Source organism: Crassostrea angulata, chromosome 10, assembly GCF_025612915.1.
Source record: "Crassostrea angulata isolate pt1a10 chromosome 10, ASM2561291v2, whole genome shotgun sequence".
Lineage (NCBI taxonomy): Eukaryota > Metazoa > Mollusca > Bivalvia > Ostreida > Ostreidae > Magallana > Magallana angulata.
In genome coordinates this window covers 32343910-32367108 of record NC_069120.1, presented here as the reverse complement: position 1 = coordinate 32367108, position 23199 = coordinate 32343910, and the positions used below count along the sequence as shown (strand labels likewise).

The 23199-nt window shown below is 32.5% G+C and overlaps 1 protein-coding gene and 1 long non-coding RNA gene across 2 annotated transcripts in view; one reads left to right on the top strand and one right to left on the bottom strand.

Annotated features, from left to right (window-relative positions):
• Positions 1-76: 76 nt before the first annotated feature.
• LOC128168128 (uncharacterized) overlaps positions 77-23199 on the bottom strand; it is an 84111-nt gene continuing 60988 nt past the window's right edge. The window contains exons 4-5 of the mRNA XM_052834234.1: positions 20394-20651; positions 77-355 (exon numbers count right to left, since the gene is read on the bottom strand). Coding sequence (XP_052690194.1) covers positions 207-355; positions 20394-20651 — 407 coding nt within the window. The 3' untranslated portion in view covers positions 77-206. The remainder of the gene's footprint in view (positions 356-20393; positions 20652-23199) is intronic.
• LOC128168130 (uncharacterized) lies at positions 12223-13398 on the top strand. Its single transcript, XR_008241299.1, has 3 exons — positions 12223-12569; positions 12735-12866; positions 13286-13398. It is a non-coding gene; the product is annotated as an uncharacterized LOC128168130 (long non-coding RNA).

The following is a 23199-nucleotide window of genomic DNA, read 5'->3' as shown; positions in this document are numbered from 1 at the left end:
AATAGCTCTATAACACAATTGATGCGTAATTTTTTCCCATTTTGAGTAAACGTATACCATAACCAAAACGCCAAGACATTCGACATATATTTAATTTCAATAGCGTTTTGTACATTTACAATCTCTACTAACACATATCAAAAACATGAATACTTATTAAATATATTTCATTGTCTGATCAGATTCAAATATCAATCAAAAGTATATCAAGAGTCACGATCTTGTTTTACTTTCTTCTTCACCTTCTTATTTCTTTCATATCGTATAGTTTCTGCTTCAAGTGCACTGAGTTCCATTAGTCTTTGTTGAAAGGTAGCTGGGGCTCCCAATATAGGATCGGTGTACCGTGGGTCAACTAAATCAAAAAAGTCTATATAAAGTATATGAAAATAAAAAAAAATCGGTAGTTACGCAAGGTAACCAATTTTCTTCACATTTTACTAAGGTCTTTCGTTTACAATGAAAGACCTTATTGTTTTCGTACTGTTTCTTATCATTATTAAGGTCTTCCGTTTACAGCGGAATACCTTATCAAGGTCTTCCATTTCCAACGAAAGACCTTATTCAATATTGTTTTCGTATTGTTTCTTATTATCATAAAAGTCTTTCATTTCCAGCGGAAGATTTTTTGTTGTCGTCACTTCCGGTCCTGATTTAGGGCCGATTTTGTAATTTTTTACGACCTATTTTGTGCAGAGCTGATCTAAAAAAGTATTAGAGATATGGCTTTGGAATTTTTAGGATAAGTAGACTGTGCACTATTATTTTGTTTAACGTCAAAGGTGCCATTTTTTGGAGCTCAGCTAGGCACGAAGATTGGGTACGAATTTTAAATACGAATGTTTGGACGTTTCGGTAAGTGTCTTTTTATCAGTTGATATTTTGTTAAAAGATATATAACAACAAAAGATGTTTGTGAAACACTTGTACCCCCCTCCTATGGAAACATCCACAAAGAAAATGAACGTTAACTTCAAATAACTGGAAATTTTCTAAGTCAAAGGGCCATAACTCTGTCGAAAATTGCTCTATCATACCCAAAATCAAACTTGACCTAGATATTATCATGATAACCTGTATACCAAATTTCATTTCAATATGTTCATCCTCTGTGAAGAAAATGAGCAGAAACTGCAAAAAACTAGAATTTTTCTACGTCCAAGGGCTATAACTCTGTCGTAAATTGCTCAATCGTACCCAATATCAAACTTGACCTAGATATTATCATGATAAAGCTGTATACCAAATTTCATTTCAATATGTTCATCCTCTGAGAAGAAAATAAGCGGAAACTGCAAAAAACTAGAATTTTTCTAGGTCCAAGGGCCATAACTCTGTCGAAAATTGCTCGATCGTACACAATATCGAACTTGACCTAGATATTATCATGATAAACCTGTATACCAAATTTCATTTCAATATGTTCATCCTCTGCGAAGAAAATGAGCGGAAACTGCAAAAAACTAGAATTTTTCTACGTCCAAGGGCTATAACTCTGTCGAAAATTGCTCGATCGTACCCGATATCAAACTTGACCTAGATATTATCATGATAAATCTGTATACCAAATTTCATTTCAATATGTTCATCCTCTGCGAAGAAAATGAGCGGAAACTGTTGGTGGACCGACCGACCGACAGAAAGCAGCAAAGCAATATGCCCTCTCTTCTTCGAAGGGGGACATAAAAATGGTAATGTATGAAAAGTTCTTTCTAACAAAATTTAGTAAACGGGGCTGGCTCCTTTATTTAGGGGCCAATAGACTCGTAATGTCTACTGTAGATTTCTTATTTTACGCGAGTACTTAATTCCGCGATTCAACGGTTTTCCATCAAATCGCGAATGCCGAAATTTTATCATAGTTTTATGTAGTTTACATATGTCTGAAAATTAAAAGCGAGATTTTAAAATTCGCGAGACGGGCTTTTCGCGATTTTACGCGGATATTAATTCCTCGCGTTTAATTAGGAATTTACAGTATTACAAATAACTTAAAAACGATTAAGATTTTGTTATGCATTATAGAAGCAAAGTTGTTGATCGTAACAATATATATCTGGAAAACTTATTGCCACACCCATTTATTAAGTAATAAAGGATTTTTATGTACATTATCTGACGGGGGGGGGGGGGGGGGGGGGGTTATTCTGAAATTGTATCGGTTATTCATGGTATAATTTCAAACAGAAATCGACGTGAAGACCACCTCGTTACTCGTAACGAGATCGTATCTAGTGATACTAAATATTTGAAAATCTTCTACATATGTCTTTATGTGTATGGCGTTTATGAGTGGTTTAAAAGGAAGTAAGAAAAGTTTTGTCTGCGATGGAACTGGAACGCATATTTGGGTTCGCGCATAGGAATTTCATTGACCACGCAGAGAGTGCCATGAAAACACTGGACGTGAACGTGTGTGATGCCACATTAAGGACATGAATGGAAATGCCAGGTCTAAATAAGGTTAGTAATTCCTTCAAAAGTGGAAGTAATGTCAGATTCTAGTAAGGTCTTCCGTTTCCAACGGAAGACCTTATTGTCTTTTTCTTCTTATTATTATTTTGTCCATAAATTTTGTGCACGCGATTTTTCGAAAACTATTCGGCCGATTTCGACCATTTTTTTCACAGATGATTGCCAGTTGTCATAATCTAGAAGTTTTTTTGAAATTTTGAAATCGCCCCTTCCGGTTTCGATTTACGGCCGATTTTGTACGTTTTTAAGACCAATTGTGTGTGGACATAAACTCAGAGAATATTAGAGATATAGATATGAAATTTTTAGGAGACCATACATGGAAGTTTTGCATGTAGTTTTTTGGCGCCATTGCCGCCATTTTTTTTTTAGCTCGCCCAGGCTCGGAAATTGGATACGAATTTTAAATCAAAACTTTCATACGTGTTGATCTGTATCTTTTTATCAGTCGATAATATTAAATATTAAAATAGTTGTATAAAATCAAAAGTTCTTTTCAAAAAAATCAAGAAAAAGGGTCTGGCCCCTTTATTTAGTGGCCAAGACACTCGTAAACTCTAGATCTATTACAAATAACTTAAAAACGATAAAGATTTCGTAATGCATCATAGAAGCAAAGTTGTTGACTGAACAATATCTATCAGGTAAAATTATTGCCACATCCATTTATTACGAAATTAGGGATTTTTTGTGGCCAAAGTATTGAAACTTTGACGCAATATATCTAGGGAAGGTGACATATTTTGTTTAGCATTGTAAAGATAAAATGCCTGCATTGATGATTCTAAGCGACTCCATTAATCAAAACACCAATGTCTATTCCCATTTAAGATCTAGAGGGCTGGCCCCTAAAATATTCAATCATTTGTATTTCAAAAATGATCAACAATTTTAGAACGGTGTAAGAACAAAAATGTTAGTATTCTTATTACCTTTTTAAAAAAAAAATCAAGAAAAGGGGTTGCCCCTTTTATTAGAGGCCAAGACACTCTATTACAGATAACTTAAAAACGATAAAGATTATGTAATGCATTATAGAAGCAAAGTTGTTGACCGAAACAATATCCATCAGGTAAAATCATTGCCACGCCAATTCATTACGTAATTAGGGATTTTAAGGGGTACTTAAACTTTGACGCAATTTATCGAGAGAAGGAGTCATATTTTGTTTAGCATTGTAAAAGAGAAAATGTTTGTATTGATAATCTTAATCAAATATTCGAAACAACAATGACTGTTAACATTTAGGATCCTTAGGGCTGGCCCTTAAAATATTCAATCATTTGTTTAAAAATAAATAAACAGCAAGTTTAGCTAGGTGTAAGAGCAAAAACTGTTAGTATTCGAGAGATTTTTCGAATGAACTTAAGAAAAAGGGATAGGCCCCTGACATTAGGGCCAAGACACCCGTAAAGTCTTTTACACATATCTTTAAAACGATCAAGATTTTGCAATGCATTATAGAAACAAAGTTGCTGATCGTAACAATATCAGTTTGCAAAACTCAGTGCCACACCCATTGATGACGTAATAAGGGATTTTAGGTGACTTAAATCTTATCTCTTTAATGTGCTGTATGTGAAAAAGCAAAACGTTTTGTTAAGCATTTTAAAGGATATTGACAATCGTATTTATTATCTGTAAGCGAGTGGTTGAGGGGAAATTCTAACATTTCATTGATATTTTAATCGTATCGATTAAAAATTGAATGGTAGACCTACTCGTAACGAGATCGTATCTAGTTATGGTCTTCCGTTTCCAACGGAAGACCTTAGTTTTCGTACAGTTTCTTCTTCTTATTTTTTTTCCACAAATTTTTAGCACGCGATTTCTCGGAAACTGTCCAACCGATTTACACCATTTTTTCACAGATGATAGGAAGTGATCTGAATTTATTTTGTTTTTAATATTTTTGCCGTCGTCACTTCCGGTATCGATTTATTGCTGATTTTGTCACTTTTTCGACCCATTTTGTGCACGCTTCATCTAGAAAACTATTAGAGATATGAATATGAAATTTTCAGGATAGGTAGAGCATAGTCTGAAGTTGTGCCTATTGGTTTTGTTTTACGCCATTGGCGCCGTACCTCAGAGCTCACTATGGCTCGAAAATTTGGTACGAGTTTTGTTCCCCTTCTTTGTACACACGATTTCTCAGAAATGGCTCGATAGATTTTCTTGAAATTTTTTGGAATGATAGAAAAAAAATTATATCTCGAGAATTCATATTTCAATTTTTCAAAGTTGATTTCCTGTCGTCCGTTTCCTGTCCCGCGACAAAAAGATTGTGACATAAGATCTCAAAAATGATAAGGACTTGAGCATTCAGACTTTGTAGGATTATAGACCTATACTTGTAAATGTCTTTAAACTATTTTGTTTTGTTTGTCATAACTTCCGGTCGTCACCGAAAGCACTTCAAAAAGTATTTTTACTTTTGCACTTAATTTGTTTCATATAGAATTGAAATATAAGTAATAATCCTTACATATGTCATGTATCCGATGTTAAATAAAAACAAAAAAGTCTACTTCCGGTGAGATATCTCAAATATCTGAGAAAGCGTTTTTTAATAAATGTTTTACCCACGAAATCTCAGAAAGTCAAGTGATCAATACACGAAACTTATGTAGATAATAGACTTTCGATAGAAAATGCGTTTAATCGCTCCTTTTTGTCAACCGTCACTTCCGGTCCTCACCGGAGGGGTTCAAACAAATCAAGCTGTTTGAAAGTTTAACTGTTTTTCTTTGAAAATTTAGTAAAATTGACAAAACATTAAAGTACAAATGTCTAATGTATAAGAAAAACTTTTTATTTTAACTGAGCATTTCTGTTTGTCCGTTTCTTGTCAAGAGACAAAAAAACAATGACTCCACGAGATCTCAAAAACGGTGATGACTTGAACAACCAAACTTTGTGGGATGATAGCCCTAAGTATGTATCCATGTCTACAATTTTTTTTTGAGTCGTCGTCACTTCCGGTCGTCACCGAAAGCACTTAAAAATACTTTTTTCCTTATTTTTTTTTTTTTTACATGAAATGAATACCGGTATATCATTACACGATCTTATATATGTTATATAAGCAAACATATTCTACTTCCAGTGAGTTATATCAAATATCTTAGGTACCTATCCTTTTTACAAATTTGATACCCGCGAGATTTTAGTCACTGTAAGTGACTGAGACACGAACTTTTATGAATGATAGACAATCGATTGAAGATGTGTTTAACGGGTTTCTTTTGTCAACCGTCACTTCCGGTACTCACGAGAAGAGTTCATACAATTCATGTTTTTAACAAGTTTAAACGATTGTCTTTGGTGTTTCATCCAGAATGAATTTGCTCAATTCCTCAAATTAAAAACATTGAAAAATTTCATTGGCCTTCTTCATTATAAACGATTGTTGTTTACCAGGCATGAATTCATTTCGCATGACATTTCATATCCTTACTCACTTGACTGATGAATAAATTTAACTGAAAAATGTTGTTACATATGTTAAAGGGAATTGGACACGATTTGAGATCAAAAATGTTATTCTTATTTTTAAGGCGTCGAGCTAATGCTTGGCAGCCTTCTAGCGATCGTCTGGATTGGCAATCGTCCAAAAATTCATGCACTGCACCGCCTTTTTAATGCGCATAAAAAATAAGTTCCTTGATGTATTAAACGTATTACAAGATTTGTATTCCTTTTATTCAACTAAATTGTGTACAAAAAAACCAACTTTGCCTCCCTGGTTATTGACAACTCATTGCATTAGTATAAATTTGCTTAATCAAGAAATGGCGGTTGAATACAATAAGGTGCAATGTAAACATTCACTGAAATATCATTTAAGTTTACGCTTAAGTATCATTTAAGTATCGCTTACATTTTGATTGGAGACTGTGCCCGATAGAAATAAAATTTGATATGTAAATGTATTTGTTATCGGGCATGGTCTCCAAAATAATTGTAAGCGATAAACTTATCTAGAGATTTTGTTGCAATTAATAAACACGATAATGCAGTTGGTTTGGTCGAGCATTTTAGATAGCACGTGTTGTGGATTTGTTTGTAAACAACCATAGCATAGGTAATCTTGTTTCAAACGGGAATTGAAATAAATAAAAGTATGTTTTATTATTATAATTAGGGACACACTGTTAATGTATTCAAATTATGAGCCTGTGAAATGTGCGCAGACTTTTTAAAGCAGAAAGAAAATAATAATTTTTTTTGAACTTTGAAATTTCTTCGATTTTTGTAACCATGATCAGTTATTGTATTATAAACTCATCACTACCTATTTCATAACGAAATATACTGATTATTGTTTTTGAAACAGCACAAAACGTAATTTATTTCCTTTTTTATTCTAATATTATTTGATAAACGACTATATATATTAGTACAGAAATTCAAATTATTGATATCATTCTATATAAAAGAAAATGTCAGCTCGACGCCTTTGTGGCCGTTGCGGCCTTTGATTTATGTATAAAATGGTTTATTGGTGCATTTTAAATGATTGACCAACATATTGAATGTTAAAGTCAAATTATAAGCGAGATACAGAGGTAAGAATTGATTGTTGTGTAAACAAAGCTCGAGTCTTATAGTTGTTTACAAAAAATGTAATGTAGAGAATTACCATTTGTTAGACAAAATGACATGTAGAAAACAATTTACACTAATTCAATATCGTCATAAATACTATTATCAACAAAAGAAAGATACATTTTAATGAAACTTATAATATAACATTTTTATTGTATTTTTATATATCATCAACAATTGTATTGATTAATTGGTTTTGTTATACCAAGTGCATGGTCTGCAAGTGATTTCATATCATCGTCATTCTTGATAAGCGATATGCGTCACTGACCTAATTAATAATTGGGAATAGTGTATTCAAATCTGTCAGAAGGAAACGAAGGTCAAAGTATTATTCAATTTTGGTTATAAAATTGATCACGACCAATCACTTGGATAATAAAGTCAAATCATAAAACATGTTGTGTAAATGGTCAGGGTTTAAGTAAAGATAAAGATGCTAAATTTAAGACAAATCGGGATAACAAGAGTGCTTAGTAAATTAAAATTATATAACTGGAATTGCGACATTTCGGCAAGAACTAATTTTGATGAAATTATGAAACCCTGATCACACGATGAAGTTGCATGGGTACCGAAAAAGTCGACAGGTTTTGGAGACGTCATTGAAACCGGTTCTGGGGGTATATAATGGGGGTACACCAAAACAATACATATGTAAATAATTACAATATTAGAGCTTTGTTTACAAAACAAAGAATTATGAACTCTGTATCTTGCTTATAACATGATATTTGACTTTCAAATTTTGACATAGCATTATAAACTTCTATATTTATCAGTATAAACATTGAAAATGGAAAAATAAAATTCAAAAATTTTAGGTCAAATCGTGTCCAAGTCCCTTTAAAGTGCTATAATTCAAATCCATGTATTGGCAGGCATGTCGCTCTAATGTACCAAGGCCCACCCATTATTTTCACCTTTATTAAAAAACAACAAATGTCTACAAAGATGATTTTCCGTTGCAATAATTTTTTAAGAACAATGCATATGCTTTTATCCATATTATAATAATGTGTCAGGACTATGGAAACTATTATAAAGACGTAGTTTTTATTTGTGCTTTAAAACTATCAAAAATTTGTGTAGATTTTATGCAATTCATCGTTTAAGAAGGGACACCAGAAAGTATTTACAGCATATCGTCCTTTTAGCAAGACATTTCTATTGATCAACCAAAATTTCAGCGTCAATCATAGAATTATAAGCAATATACATAGCTTGGTTTGAGTCATGTTTTTGTTCATATGAGTTTATTACATTCAACTTAAGATTTTTAAACTTGGTATTTCCTATTCAGCATAACTGAATTTAAAATATAAACGAACTCAGCAGACTTGTCACACCTATTTTTGGTACTGGGGCCGGGGCCAATGGATTGGAAAAAATGCGACATTTTGATAAAAATAGGGAATTGTTTTTTCTTACTTTATACGTACAGTTCCATGAACAAAAAAACTAAGGCACCGGTATATTGATAGGATTTTTTTTTAAAATTAATATTTTTTTTAAAATTATTTTTAAAACAAGGACCATGTGAGTATAACAATTGAAGGGAACAAGATTTCTGTGAGCCAATGCTCACTAGTGATACCCCCGCACTGATGTGAATATGCAAAATAAGCAAAGTCGACATTTAACAGAAAGCTGGCATCCGATTGGTACAGAAATATATCCCACGATATGGCATGCCTTAACAAACACTGTGTTAAAATTTCAAGCATCTGCGATCAACAGTTGCTGAGAAATCTTTGAGGAAAATTTGTTTGAAAATTTTGGCTAAAATAAACAAAGTACTCATATAACAGGAAGTTGACATCCGATTGGTACAAAAATATATCCCACAATATGGCATGCCTATACAAATAGTGCGTTAAAATTTCAAGCATCTGCGATAAATAGTTGCTGAGAAATCTTTGACGGAAATAAAAATAAACAAAGTCGTCATTTAACAGGAAGTTGACATCCGATTGGTACAAAAATATATCCCACGATATGGCATGCCTTAACAAACACTGTGTAAAAATTTCAGGCATCTGCGATAAACAGTTGCTGAGAATTCTTTGACAAAAATTTGTTTGAAAATTTTTGCTAAAAATAAACAAATTCGTCATTTAACAGGAAAATGACGTCTGATTGGTACAAAAATATATCCCACGGTATGGCATGCCTATACAAATACTGTGTAAAAATTTCAAGCATCTGCGATTAACAGTTGCTGAGAATTCTTTGACGAAAATTTGTTTGAAAATTTTGGTTAAAAAATAAGCAAAGTCGTCATTTAACAGGAAGTTGGCGTCCGATTGGTACAAAAATATATCCCACGATATGGCTTCCCTTAACAAACACTGTGTTAAAATTTCAAGCATCTGCGACAAATAGTTGCTGAGATAAATGCGACAGAAATTTTTGTTACGGACGGACAGACGGACGGACGGACAGACAGACAGACACACAAGGGTAAAACAGTATACCCCCTCTCCTTCGGAGCGGGGGTATAAAAAGTTTATTCATAGAGTGTGATACAAGTTTTTTAATGAAGATGTAAAATATCCCAAAAGGTTTTTGTGTAATTACTATGTATGTCAAATGGCAAAGAAAAAAATGAAACAGTTTATCAGAATTTCAAAAAAGTTATCTTATTTGTATTAATGTAAAATTTAATGTATTTTTGTATTTATACCTTCAACAAATAATAAATGTTTTGATTGTGTAAACTGAATGATAATATTTATAAAAATCAGTCTCTGTACTTCTGTGTATTTGGGGTATTAGTCCAACCCTCTGACCCACTTACTACCTGTTTAGACAAACATTTTTATAATAATTTTAACATTTATTGCAGAATTACAAACTATTAACAGCTCATCAACTAACTGTAATATCAGGATTAAAAGTATTAAACATCGTTTTTCAATTACACTGTCTTTGTATGAGGAAGTTCTAGCTAAGTTACCGACCACAAGAAACAGTTTACAATGCGGTAGTGTTGCACATTTATGACTGCAGAATACACATGATATATATTTAGAATAAGTATGGTTTTCTTTTAGTTACATTATTTATTTTAGTCAATCTCAAATTGAGAAAAACACACTCAATTTTGGAAAAAAAGATGCCTTTTTCACGTTAAGAATTGGGCGAAATATCGGCCCCAATTAAAGAGAATCGAGAGACCTGGTTAAACTAAAGCATAACCCCAGCTTTGTGTACAAACACACAGTAGCATTGTGCGCAAAGCTCTGTATCTTGCTTATAACTCGAAGCTTGACTCTCAGATTGGTAAATAGAAATATTTTAAACAATTAAAACAAGAGAAAAATATACTAAAACAAAGAAAATACAATTTATTTCTCATCATATATATACTTATGTATAGCGAGAATAATCTCCGTTTAGATCGAAATTGCAGAGCATCTTAATAAAACAATAAAACATGTTGCATTAATCAGTTAATCAACCATTACGTAGAGATCGTACCGAATAACATGTACCAACATAATGAATATTATTTTATATGTTGTTAGAGCATCAGATTTCGCGCAGGTACATGTAAAAAAATCAGCTGTCTGATTTACCGGTCTACACGTAATAATTTTAAATTCTAAAATAAAGACGACGTTTCCTCTCAAGTCAAAACAAAAAGAAACTAAACATGCTAATTGAAAATCAAAACAAGCTAAAACCACCGTCACAAATGAAAATGTCAACGCTTTGAAATATTTAACCTCAATTTGCTTCACATAAACGTCACAAATATATTTTGGATGTTTCAAATATTCCCTTCGCACGTAAACTGTGGCACAACAAGCAAATTCATTTCAGTTCAAGATGGCTGCTTCTAACATAGACTGGTTTTCGATATATGAAATATCGAGCCCGACGTTAACCTGATTGACCCCCCATTCTCTTTGTTTTATTATTATTTTCGTAAATTACTCAAGTTTGAAACAGAATTAGCCCTTAATTTTTGCAATTTATATTTCCCTTCCCCTAAGGACGATTTATGCTAAATCACGTTGAATTTGACTCAATAGTTCTTGAGAAAATTTTTAAAAATGCACCCCTCCTTTTTCTACAGTTTCGAGGTTTTTCCCGCTTTGAATAAAGATCGGTCTTTCATTTCTGCAATTTATAGATGCTTTGTGCCAAATTTGGTTGGAATTGGCCAAGCGGTTTTAGAGAAGAAGTTCAAAATGTAAAAAGTTTACAGACAGACAGACAGACAGACAGACGGACGGACGGACGACGGACAAAATGTGATCAGAATAGCTAACTTGAGCTTTCAGCACAGGTGAGCTAAAAAAGGATATTAATGGAACTAACCAACTTAGCATCAATGAACAAAAAACAAGGCTCATGCTTTGTTTACATAACAACGATTTCTATTCTCTGTATCCAAATGCTTGTAACTCGACTAATAATATTTTTTCATATGGGTGTGAATTGTATTGCATTTCATCACATTCATTTAGTTGACAGCTTCTAGAATTTTGAGAACACACCTGTCTGTTAAAGAGTCACCTTGGCCAAATTTTATGCTAAATATGCTAAATACGTGTTATACATATAAGGAATAAGGAATCATTCTTTGAGTCATTTGTATCATGGGTTATATAGTACAACATCGATACGTAGTGTTATCACAGACAAAGACATTGGATAATATATATATATATATATATATATATATATATATATATATATATATATATATATATATATATATATATATATATATATATATGTAAAGGTTTAACCCCCATTGAGGCCCCACAATATCCTGGGAATCATCATTTGAACAAACTTGAATGTGCACTACCTGCGGATGCTTCCACACAGGTAAAAGGTTTTCTGACCAATTGGTATTTGAGAAGAAATTTTTTTTAATTGTTTTTTATATATTCCTAAGTAAAAATATGTCCCCCCCTTTGTGCTCCCACCGTACCCGGATATCATAACATGAGGATGCACCTAAACAATTTACAGCTTTTCTGGCCAATTGGGTTTTGAGAAAAATAATTTTAATGTTTTTTCTAAATAAATTCCTATGTAAAAATTGGACCCCTTCCCATTGTGGCTCCAATATACGCCGGGGGATTATGATTTGAACAAATTTGGATCTACACTTCTTAAGGTGGAAGGCTACATCGTCAAAACATGTCTGACTTCCGTTCGAAACGCCATTGTGTTCCGGATTGATAACATTATGTCGTGGTACAAAATAGCTATACACCGTTTAATTGAACTCTTCTAACAAAGGAGGTGAGATAGGAATGAAATCACCAAAACGCTTAGAAAATATGTCAATTTTCTTCCTGTTTAAAGCTTTTAACTAACATTGATTATCAGCTGTTTTGTACGGAAAACGTGGAATCTAAATAATATACCGTTTCCCTGCTCTGCTGCTATTGGCAACACATTTTTGTCATGTCATCTGCAACAGACGATCATACATATGTGGCGGATTATCGATATAGGTAAGCAGATGTCAAATTTTCATTTAAACTATATATGTATGATGAATTCAATATAAAACGAAAGTACCGTAGTACGATCTCTTGAATTGATCCTAACTTCCCTATGAAAAAAAAACATTTGCAGTAAAAGACTTTCACTGAAACTTTGACATTAAACTAAAATAGATACAACTAGGTAGCAATAGCAGTGGAAGCCCGGATTTGCAAGCCAAATGAGGGAAAGACAGAATTCTGAAAAGGGGCATGTTTTTCATTTCCACATGTACACATGCATGTGTATCACTATGGACATCTAATGTATGTATTAATATGCGTATGGTTGTTGTTTATAATTGCTATTGTATATAAAAAAGTAAAAGGCAATTTATAATATAATTAACTACTAATATTTTGTTCTGAAGAGTTAAATATATATATAAATGCATTCATCAATAATATGATTTTTCAGCTTCAAACATTATCATAAGCACTACTTATCTTATATCAACATATTTAGCATAAACTTGTTCCTTTTTTAATTTTTCTTCGTGATTTTTATTAATTAAAAAATTGATCCCAAGATATTTGAGACCATGTAAAATAAAGAAAGACAACTCTTAAACAGGATCTTTCATACCAAGATTTTTGCAATAATTAAGTATTTCCTTTAATTTTTCAATTTCATTCAATTTCTTTTCTTCATCCCATTCACCAACGAATATTGTTTATATTTTCAGGTTTTTGTGGGACTTTGTCCAGCAGTTTGCCTTAAAAGAATTTTTTTATATTTTAGTTTCATATTTATGTGGATTCCAATAAAAATCATACAAACTTCATTCATGATTTTTTTGTTTTTCATTTCTAAACTAAATAACATTTCACTTTCATAAGAATTTTAAAACAGGAATGTTTAAAAAATTGATTAATAAGGGGTTATCTGGAACCAGACTGATATTTTAAAAATTCTCTAGAAAATAGTGTATTGTATTTTGAGGTATATTATTGTTGAATACTGTGCCTAGTATTGGTAACAAATGCATGCAACAAAAATCTCCTACACTTATTTGGTGTAGAGATCCACCTTAAGGGTGCTCCCTAACAAGTGTTACATATACAAGTATTTAAATGCTGTTTCTTCATTTAGGGATTATTCCTAAATTTCTGCAACAACTTCTTTGCAATAACCCCCCCCCCCACTTAAAAGAGGATTTGGCCCTTATTCCTTTTCCTAAACTTAAATTCCCATTTCTCAATAATGATTATTTGTGCCTAGTTTGGTTGAAATTAGCATAGTGGTTCTGGAGAAGCTGAAAATGTTAAAAGTTTACAGTGGACATAAAGAATGGAACAAAAAACAAATATGTGATCAGAGCTATAAGCTCTGGTGAGCTAAATACCATAACAAACGAATATTAATTTAAGAAGAGGCCCATGAACCACTTCTCACCTGAGCAACGATGGCGATCTATTTTGAATTAAAACACTTCAAATAATTCAGAACAGCATTAAAATTTTATATTAAGCAAGGTTTAGTATCATAATTTTCTGACGTAAGACTAAATATTTAAACATAGGTAATCACAGATTACTAAGCTTACCGAGACGAGGCATCACTTTTATGAGGCATCACCTTTATGAGGCATCAGCCGCATCACCTTTATGAGACCACCTTTATCATATTACATATATATGAAAATCATACTTTATGATCTTGGATATTCATGGATATTGTTTTGACACAATATCATATATCATCTGTTAAAAAATTTGTATGATAATCATATGTTCATATCATACGGTATTATAAGATACAATGTTTATCAATACAATAATATAAATTACAATATTGCATCCTATCATACTTATAATTTATACCATATAATACAATAAAATACTGTAATAAACAATGATGAGATATGATATTGTAACAAATGATATGACATTGTATTGTGTTATGAATAATTGTATTTTATCACATAATACAATACCATAATATGTAATACAATTTAGTAATATATAATACCATATCATATCACATAATACATTATAATATTGTAACATATGATATAATATTGTATAATATAGTATGATATTGTATTGTATGATAATATATTATATATCAAACATAATATGATATTGTATCATATGATACAATATAAATTTGATACAACATTGTATCATATCAAATGATACAATATCATGTGATATAGTAAAATATTATATAAAACAATATTATATTATACAAATTGTATCATATGATACAATGATATACATAACAATATCCTATAATACAATTTCATGTGATATTATATTATATAATATGAACCAATATTATATTATACAACAATGTATAACACGATGTTATATGATATAAAAATATCATATAATACAATTTATTGTGATATCATACTATATTATAGAAACCAAAATCATATTATACAATATTGTATGATACAATATTATATAATATACAATATCGTATCATACGATACAATATTCTTTATTACAATATCATATGATAATACAATAAATAAATAATATAATATCATATTATACAATATTTTATCATAATATACTATACTATACATAACAATATCATGATACAATATCATCTCATAAAATATCAAAAAAATTGATACAATATCATATCATATCATATAAATTTTTCCATAAACTTATTATAACATATGATATTATATTGTATCATAATAAACAATAGTGTTTCATATCATACAATATTTTATCATAGGAATCATGTTATATCCTTTAACAACAAACACACCTATCTATCAAGCAGGTTTGAGTGGGGTAGGAGATTTTTTAGCATCTTTGAAAATGGAGATCAGGCTCTGCATCTGAAACTACATCTGCATTTCATTTATAATATAATTAAATCAACTATGCAAGCTATTATCTATAAAACATGTGAACTGCTCCAAAAAACTAAACCTCATCCAGCATACCAAACCTATGGCTCAGATTCAGCATTCAAGCCTGTCAGGTGCATTAGTATCATTAGACGCATCTTCCATGCAAGTTTGGTGGAGTAAGGACCAGTAATAACTAAGATATCATCATCAGAAGGCACCTGCAACAAAAACTTTAACCAGCTATTAAAACCTTAACCTCCTCCAGCATCCGAAACCTATGGCTCCGATTCAACATCCATGCCTGTCAGGTGCATCAGTATAATAAGATCCATTCAAGTTTGGTGAAGTTGAACCAGTAATAACTAAGATATATTTTTTAGCATCCTTGATAATGGAGATAAGCTCTGCATCTGAAACTACCTTTGCGATTCATTCATATTATAGTTTAATCAGCTATGCAAGTTTGAAATAGTACTATTATCTATAAAACATATGAACTGTTCCAAAAAACTTAACCTACCTTAACCTCAACCAGCATGGCTCAGATTCAGCATTCAAGCCTGTCTCGAGCATCAGTATCATAAGACGCACCAACCATGCAAGTTTGGTGAAGTTAAGACAAGTAGTAGCTAAGATATAATCATCAGAAGGCACCTGCAACAAAAACTTTAACCAGCTCTAAGACCTTAACCTCCTCCAGCATCCGAAACCCATAGCTCAGATTCAACATTCAAGCCTGTCTGGTGCATCAGTATCATAAGATGCACCATCCATGCAAGTTTGGTGACGTTTAGACAAGAAGTAGCTAAGATATAATCATCAGAGGGCACCTGCAACAAAAACTTTAACCAGCTCTAAAAACCTTAACCTCCTCCAGCATCCGAAACCCATAGCTCAGATTCAGCATTCAAGCCTGTCTGGTGCATCAGACAACTCGGCAAGCCTCGCGAATATATACACCATTTTAACTCGTTGGATAAAGCGAATATAAAATCACACAATATAGATATCCTCTATTTATTATCCAATCAAATTAGTTCATAATGAAGTGGAGCTCTTCTGTTTCGGGTACACTACCTTAAATGGATAGCATTTTTGAATATTTGACTATATTTGCATCAAAAAGATTCTCCAATCCAGTGACTGACGGTCAACTTTGTCTTTACGATTCAATAGACACAGAAAATTGGTACAACTTGTTTTTTACTTGAAAAGGTAAAGGCAATCATATGAACACAATTTGCACAACCAGTACGCTCTGTTTCCATCGCGTCGTCAGGATGAACTCGTTGATAGTTAACGTAATTTGCAGTTTTATAAACTACACAAAGCAAATTGAAAGTTTGAATGGGGCTAAACTTATCAAAAATCTTGACAAACAAGAAAAAATGTCTTTTGGTTACAGTTATGTATAACTTTGTAAAAAGAGTTTGGGGGGGGGGGGGGGGCTAACCCCCCAATAGCCTGGGTTCCGACGCCTATGCTACGCAGTTATGTGTTTTCCTTCATATTTGTAAGTAATTGAAGTCTTTGACAAAATCCATTTTATATCACTTTTTGTAGTTGATATAGTTATGTTGAAAGTACTAGCAAATCTTCGAAAATAGGTCACTGAAGCGTTGAAGCGAGGGGCTGTGTCAAAAGTAGTTCCGACCGGAAGTATTTGATATACGGTAGCATCACCCGTGTGATATAGCAAAGGTTTATCACACGGGTAATATACATCACACGTATGAGATAATTATATATATCTGCCCACTTAAACGAGCATTGAAGTTTAAACTGACCCACGGGAAATGGAGAAAGGAACGACGCGAAATTAACCGTGGGTTTCCGACGATGTGTTTGAACTCTGTGGCAAAAGTCGCTAAGGCCAGTTTAAAACTTAATTGGTCTTCTTTTAAATAATTGTTAACCTGGTGTAAACTTGTGTGACACTTACTCGATTGATGAAAACATTCGCTTGGAAAATTTTGTCAGGTGATATGTTAAAAAGATATCCAATGATAGTTAGGCATACATGTATCACTCTTTTGTACTAAGGCCCGTCAATTATTTTCATCTTTCGTCAAAAACAACAAACGACCACAAACAAAGATTATTTTCTGCTGCAATATTTTCTTTAAAATAATGATAATGCAGATATCCTCATAATTATGATGTGTCAGAACTGTTTAAAAGATGTTGTTTTTGTTTACTCGCTTGAAAACTATCCAAATTGTTGTCGATTTCATATAATTCATAATTTTTCTGTACACAATTAGTATTTAATGTTCAAGACAATTTTTATGATCAACAAACATTTCAGCGGCAGTCGTAAAATTATAAGCAACATTTAAAAACTTATCTACTTTGTGCAATTAAATTCTTTTTAATTTATTCGTACATTATATGGATAAAACGTTTTGTAAGTGACACAAAATCAATTTAATATGTCTTATTTGCACTTCTGTGTATTTTGGAGGCATATTAAAGTCCTACCCTCTGACCCATATACATTAACCGTAAAGGATCGTTTTAATTTTGAAGATAACTGTAAACAAACGGTTTTATTATTATTCAAGCATTAATTTGGCAGAGTTATTCACTAAATACAAGTTACCAACTAATTGATATATCAACACGAAATGTAATAATATCGGTTGTAATTTTCAATGAATGGTAGGTGGTTGCATAACCCATATATATATAACCTCTAAAGATAAACAGTCGCGGGTGATTAATCACAACAGGGTTTAACTGAGGCGGTGGAAACAACATTTTATTGTCTTTGAAGTTAATTTACATGATTATGAATTCAGAATACATGGCGACTTCAAAGTCTCTTTTAGAGGAAATTTCGGCGAAGTTACCGATCAAAAATTGATAATTTCAACCGAAGTCGTCCCCTTATTTGGTCCTTGTTGACACTCAAATAGAAATTAATAAACAATAAAAACAGATGGAAAATGCACTTAATCAGTAAGAGCAGAATTTATTTTAAAATCATACGTATACCTTGTACATATCTCCATCAACGAAAATAATGAATCAACTTAGCATTTCAACAGAACACATTGGATTCATCACTATTGTGACCACCTACTAGTATTGCGACCTTAACCATACCGAATTACCAATTAAATGAAATGTCTTTTAGTACATTGTTTATGTATCAGATTTTACCATTTTCACAGGTAAACAATCAACTGCCTATTTACCGAAGTCTATGTTTGATTCGATAAAAAAAAATCCAAATACCAGAATACTGAATACAGGCAATTGTTCTCATAGTTAATCAAAGTACTGAAGTATTGACGGGAGTTGATTTATCGATTGTTATTTATTTCAAAATCAAGGCTATGTTATTTTGCTTGGCAAGTAGTTTATAATCTGTATTTGAATTACGCACATTTTTACAATATGAATTCTCGGACTTTCCGACAAGAACTTCGAATATCCCGTAAGATTCATGTTGTGACAATTTGAAAATAGAATTGATTCCACCAATTTAGGTATCAGTAATCGAAATACTTCAAAAATTGTATGGATCTAAGCAGTAATGAACTCTAGCCTCGATTAACAAGATGCTCGGCTGTCTCAGTTAATCTCCGACAAGCAATAGATACTCTCTTCGAACACCAGGTCACGTGATAGCTTAATGACGCGACCTTTAACTATAGAATGACTATCTGCTTGTTGGAGATTTACGAAGACAGCGATGGTTGAACAAGACAATATTGAACTCTGGCGTAGGAATACATACGACTGAAAAATTACCTTAATTGTTCGTACTATTTAAAATCTGACTATTTTCAAGATATTTATAGATAAGTTTTATTAAAAAAACAGTGCTTCTGATTCATTATATCTAATTTATCGATTATTTTCAAGAAATAAGTCTTATCAACGGTGATGATTTGTGCATAGGTCCAAACACTGTTTCAGCTCCGGTTTGCCAGAGTAACTGCATAGAAGAGTTGATTTCAATCAAAGCAAAATAAAATGAAAATCAAAACAAGCTAAATCCACCGTCACAAGTGAAAATGACAACACGCTGAAATATTTAACCTCAATTTACTTCACAATATCGGCACCAATATATCTTCCGTGTTTCTTAGATAATATTCGCACGTGAACTGTTGCACAACAAACATACTGATTTTTGCAAGATGACAACATGCATCCAAAGTGGCTGCTTCAAACAAAGAGCCTCGTTTTCGAAATATGGTAGACTGGTCCTCCGTCTCTATCATACGAGATATGGAATAACGAACCCAAACTTATAAAGTGATTGATCCCCTTTATTAGTATTTTTGTAATTAGCTCAAATTTGGAACCTCGTTTTCGAGATATGATAGACTGGTCCTCCGTCTCGTTCCAGATATGGAATGGTAGACTGGTCCTCCGTCTCTATCATACGAGATATGGAATAACGAACCCAAACTTAAAGTGATTGACCCCCTTTATTAGTATTTTTGTAATTAGCTCAAATGTGGAACCTCGTTTTCGAGAAATGATAGACTGGTCCTCTGTCTCGTTCGAGATATGGAATAACGAACCCAAACTTATAAACTGATTGACCCCCTATATTAGTATTTTTGTAACTAGCTCAAACTTGGAACATAATTTTTATAATTTATATTTTTTTTCAATTAGGAAGATTTATGCTAAATTACGTTAAGGTTAACTTAACATTTCTTGAGAAGATTATTTAAGTTGCACACCCCCCTCTCTTTTTAAAAAAATAATTTTGAGGTTTTCTCCGCTTTGAATATAATCTGGTCTTTTATTTTTAAAATTTATCTTTACCTTCTAACGATGCTTTGTGTCAAATTTGGTTGAGTTTGGCCAGGAGGTTTTAGAGAAGAAGTTCAAAATGTAAAAAGATTACACACGGACGGACAGACGGATGGCCAGACGGACAATCGACAACGGTGATCAGAAAAACTCACGTGAGCTTTCACAAGAGCTAAAAAAACCAACACCTGATTACCTTCTTTATTAATTATGTTTTTTGGTGTTTGCACCATGATGGGCTTTATCCCTGCTATGTTGTAACGCCCTCTACTACCCTGAGGTATTCCTGTTGAACTGCTTGAACCTTGTGTTGAAGTAGTTAGAACATTTCTGATTGTGACAGAATTTGTTGTGGAACTTGCACCACTTGTGCTACTGTAAATCTGTTTTACTGGTGTTTGGGTATTTGGACTCCATATTGTTCCCATGGCTATTAAATCATCTGTATCTTTTCCTGTAAAAGTAAATAAAAGACTATATCCTCTAAACTTTAAAAATCTGTCCCCAGATAATTTGCAAAAGAATCAAATTATAGATTTTCTACATATTAATGGCTTTTACTGTAAACTTTAAAGTTTTATCATTTCAATTACGCATTTTACTTTCATACTCTGTAAATTCGCATTGCCTCAAATAATATAGCAGGAGTGTATCGTTTACATTTCTCATAGATTTTGTCACACCCTCACTTTGAGAGCCTTTCTATATGTGCACATTAATCTTTCATGCCAAGTTGTCGTAAAATTGTTTATTTATTTAAATATTTTGCACTTGTCTCCACAGTAAAGGCACTTCAACCTGTTATGACCTCATGAATAACAAAGCCCTGAACATGTGACTCAACTATTTACATGCATGCTTTGATCACACCTGACTTTGAGTCACTGTGACCAAAAATCAAATTACATTTTTTTCTCATCAAAATCCTACAATTTGTGGATATACATGTATGCAGGTGCATCGGACAAGGAAGACTTCTTCAAATATTGTAACTGTCAGTGCAAGTTTGGAGTATGGTTTGTTGGAAGCTGTTTGCATGTTACATTACTACTGTGGTATATTAGAATTCAGACACATGCAGACAGAGTGCTTCAGAGTTAAGAATTATACCCGATATTGTTCTGGACTGTACATGTGCAGAAGTCACTGACACTGATGTTTCCTAAGTGATAATACTGACATTATTATTCTCAAAAGTTTCAGCTTTCCTGGTTAATTGGTTTCTGAGAAGACTTTTAGGTCACCAGAGTAAAATTAATTACAATGTAAGCGCATCTGTGAGACTCCTCGACAAGTTTGTGTATGGGGTATGATACTCAGGTGACTGTTAAGGCCTATTGGCCTCGTCAAAGATTTACTAAATAAATATATGTAAAAATTCGACTTGGTGACACCTTACTATATTAGAAGTTTATCATTCTCATCTCAAAAGGTATGTGTTTAAAGCTGACATGAATTCATATAAGTATCTGGTTGCAATATTGATTTCAATTGCTCCTCAACTGCATCTGGGGTATATAAACTGGTCAAGAAAGTTATGGACGATTGCTTTTTGATCGAAGTATTCGGTTGCACGGACTTATAAATGCATATGTAGTAATATAACTACACATTGTAGTAATATGTTTGAAAAAATATATAGGAAATTTAAGAATTGTTCTAATGGGACTAATACCCCTGCAAGACTAACATCAGATAGGTCAAATATGAATATTATTAAAGGGACATGGTCACGATTTTGGGCCATTTTTTTTTTATAAATGTTAACAATGCTTTAGAAATGCATTTCTAATGATTAACCAAAATTTGAATGTCAGTCTTCGGGATATAAGCACGATACAGAGCTCATAATCTTCTGTAATGTAAACAAGGCTCGTGCCATGTTTTTGTTTATATTGGATCAATATACCGGTGAAAATTCCTTTTTAAGCTAATTCCCCTATCAGCTAATTTGTGGGGCCCAAAAATCATCCAGGGGGCAAAGTCTAAACAACTTTAAAGAATAAGCAATAAGTCATAATGCTTGCATTAAAGTAAAACCAATTATATTACCGTATGTGTATCAGTTTTTTCCGCGTCATGTTTTTTTCCGCGAATCAGAACCTGAACACAGTTCATGGTACTTTTACTTACCCATTTACTTTATTATAAGGAAGAATAGTACCCTATATCAAATTAAGCTAATATATTTTTGCGATTCGGAAATCGTCGCGAACAAAGTGAAAACTGGATATACGCGGAAAAAAACTGATATACGTAACATATCAGTATTTGTGAATACCTAAAATATTTGGAAAATTGGACCCCCAATCCTCTACTCCTCAAAATTTTGATTTTAACAAATGGGAATATGCATTATCTGGGGTTTGAACAAACTTGAATCTACCCTACATGAGGATGCTTCCTCAAAAGTTTCAGCTTTCCTGGCTGATCGGTTCCGAGAAGAAGACTTTTAAGGTCACCTGAATAAACTTAATTAAATGCATCTGTGAGACTCCTCATTTTATAGTCAAATCACGTGTTGAGCATTGCAGTTCTCAATAAGATCCTAAAGAATTATCATCATTTGGGATATCTGAAAACCCTCATGAAACTCTGAACCCCTTTTGAGGCCAAAGAATCGTCCAAGGGCTAGAGTCTAAATAATTTTAAAGAATCAGCAATGAGTAAAAATGCTTGCATATACTGAAGATTCCTAATTAAAACGCAAGGAATTAATATCTGCGTAAAATGGCGAGATGCATCTTATAAGAAACAAGGAGAAAAGTTCCACGTTCGCTATTTTACATTAACGCAATTTTATACAAACCAGCAAGATCGTGGAATTAAGTACTTGCATAATATAAGGAATTTACAGTAAGTAAAACCAGTTTTTGTGAATAATTGAAATGTTTTCCTTTGTACAATTGGATCCCCAATTTAGACCCACTCTACTCCTCAAGATTTTAATTTTAACGAATTTGAACCAACACTATTTAAAGTTGCTTTCACTAAAGTTTCAT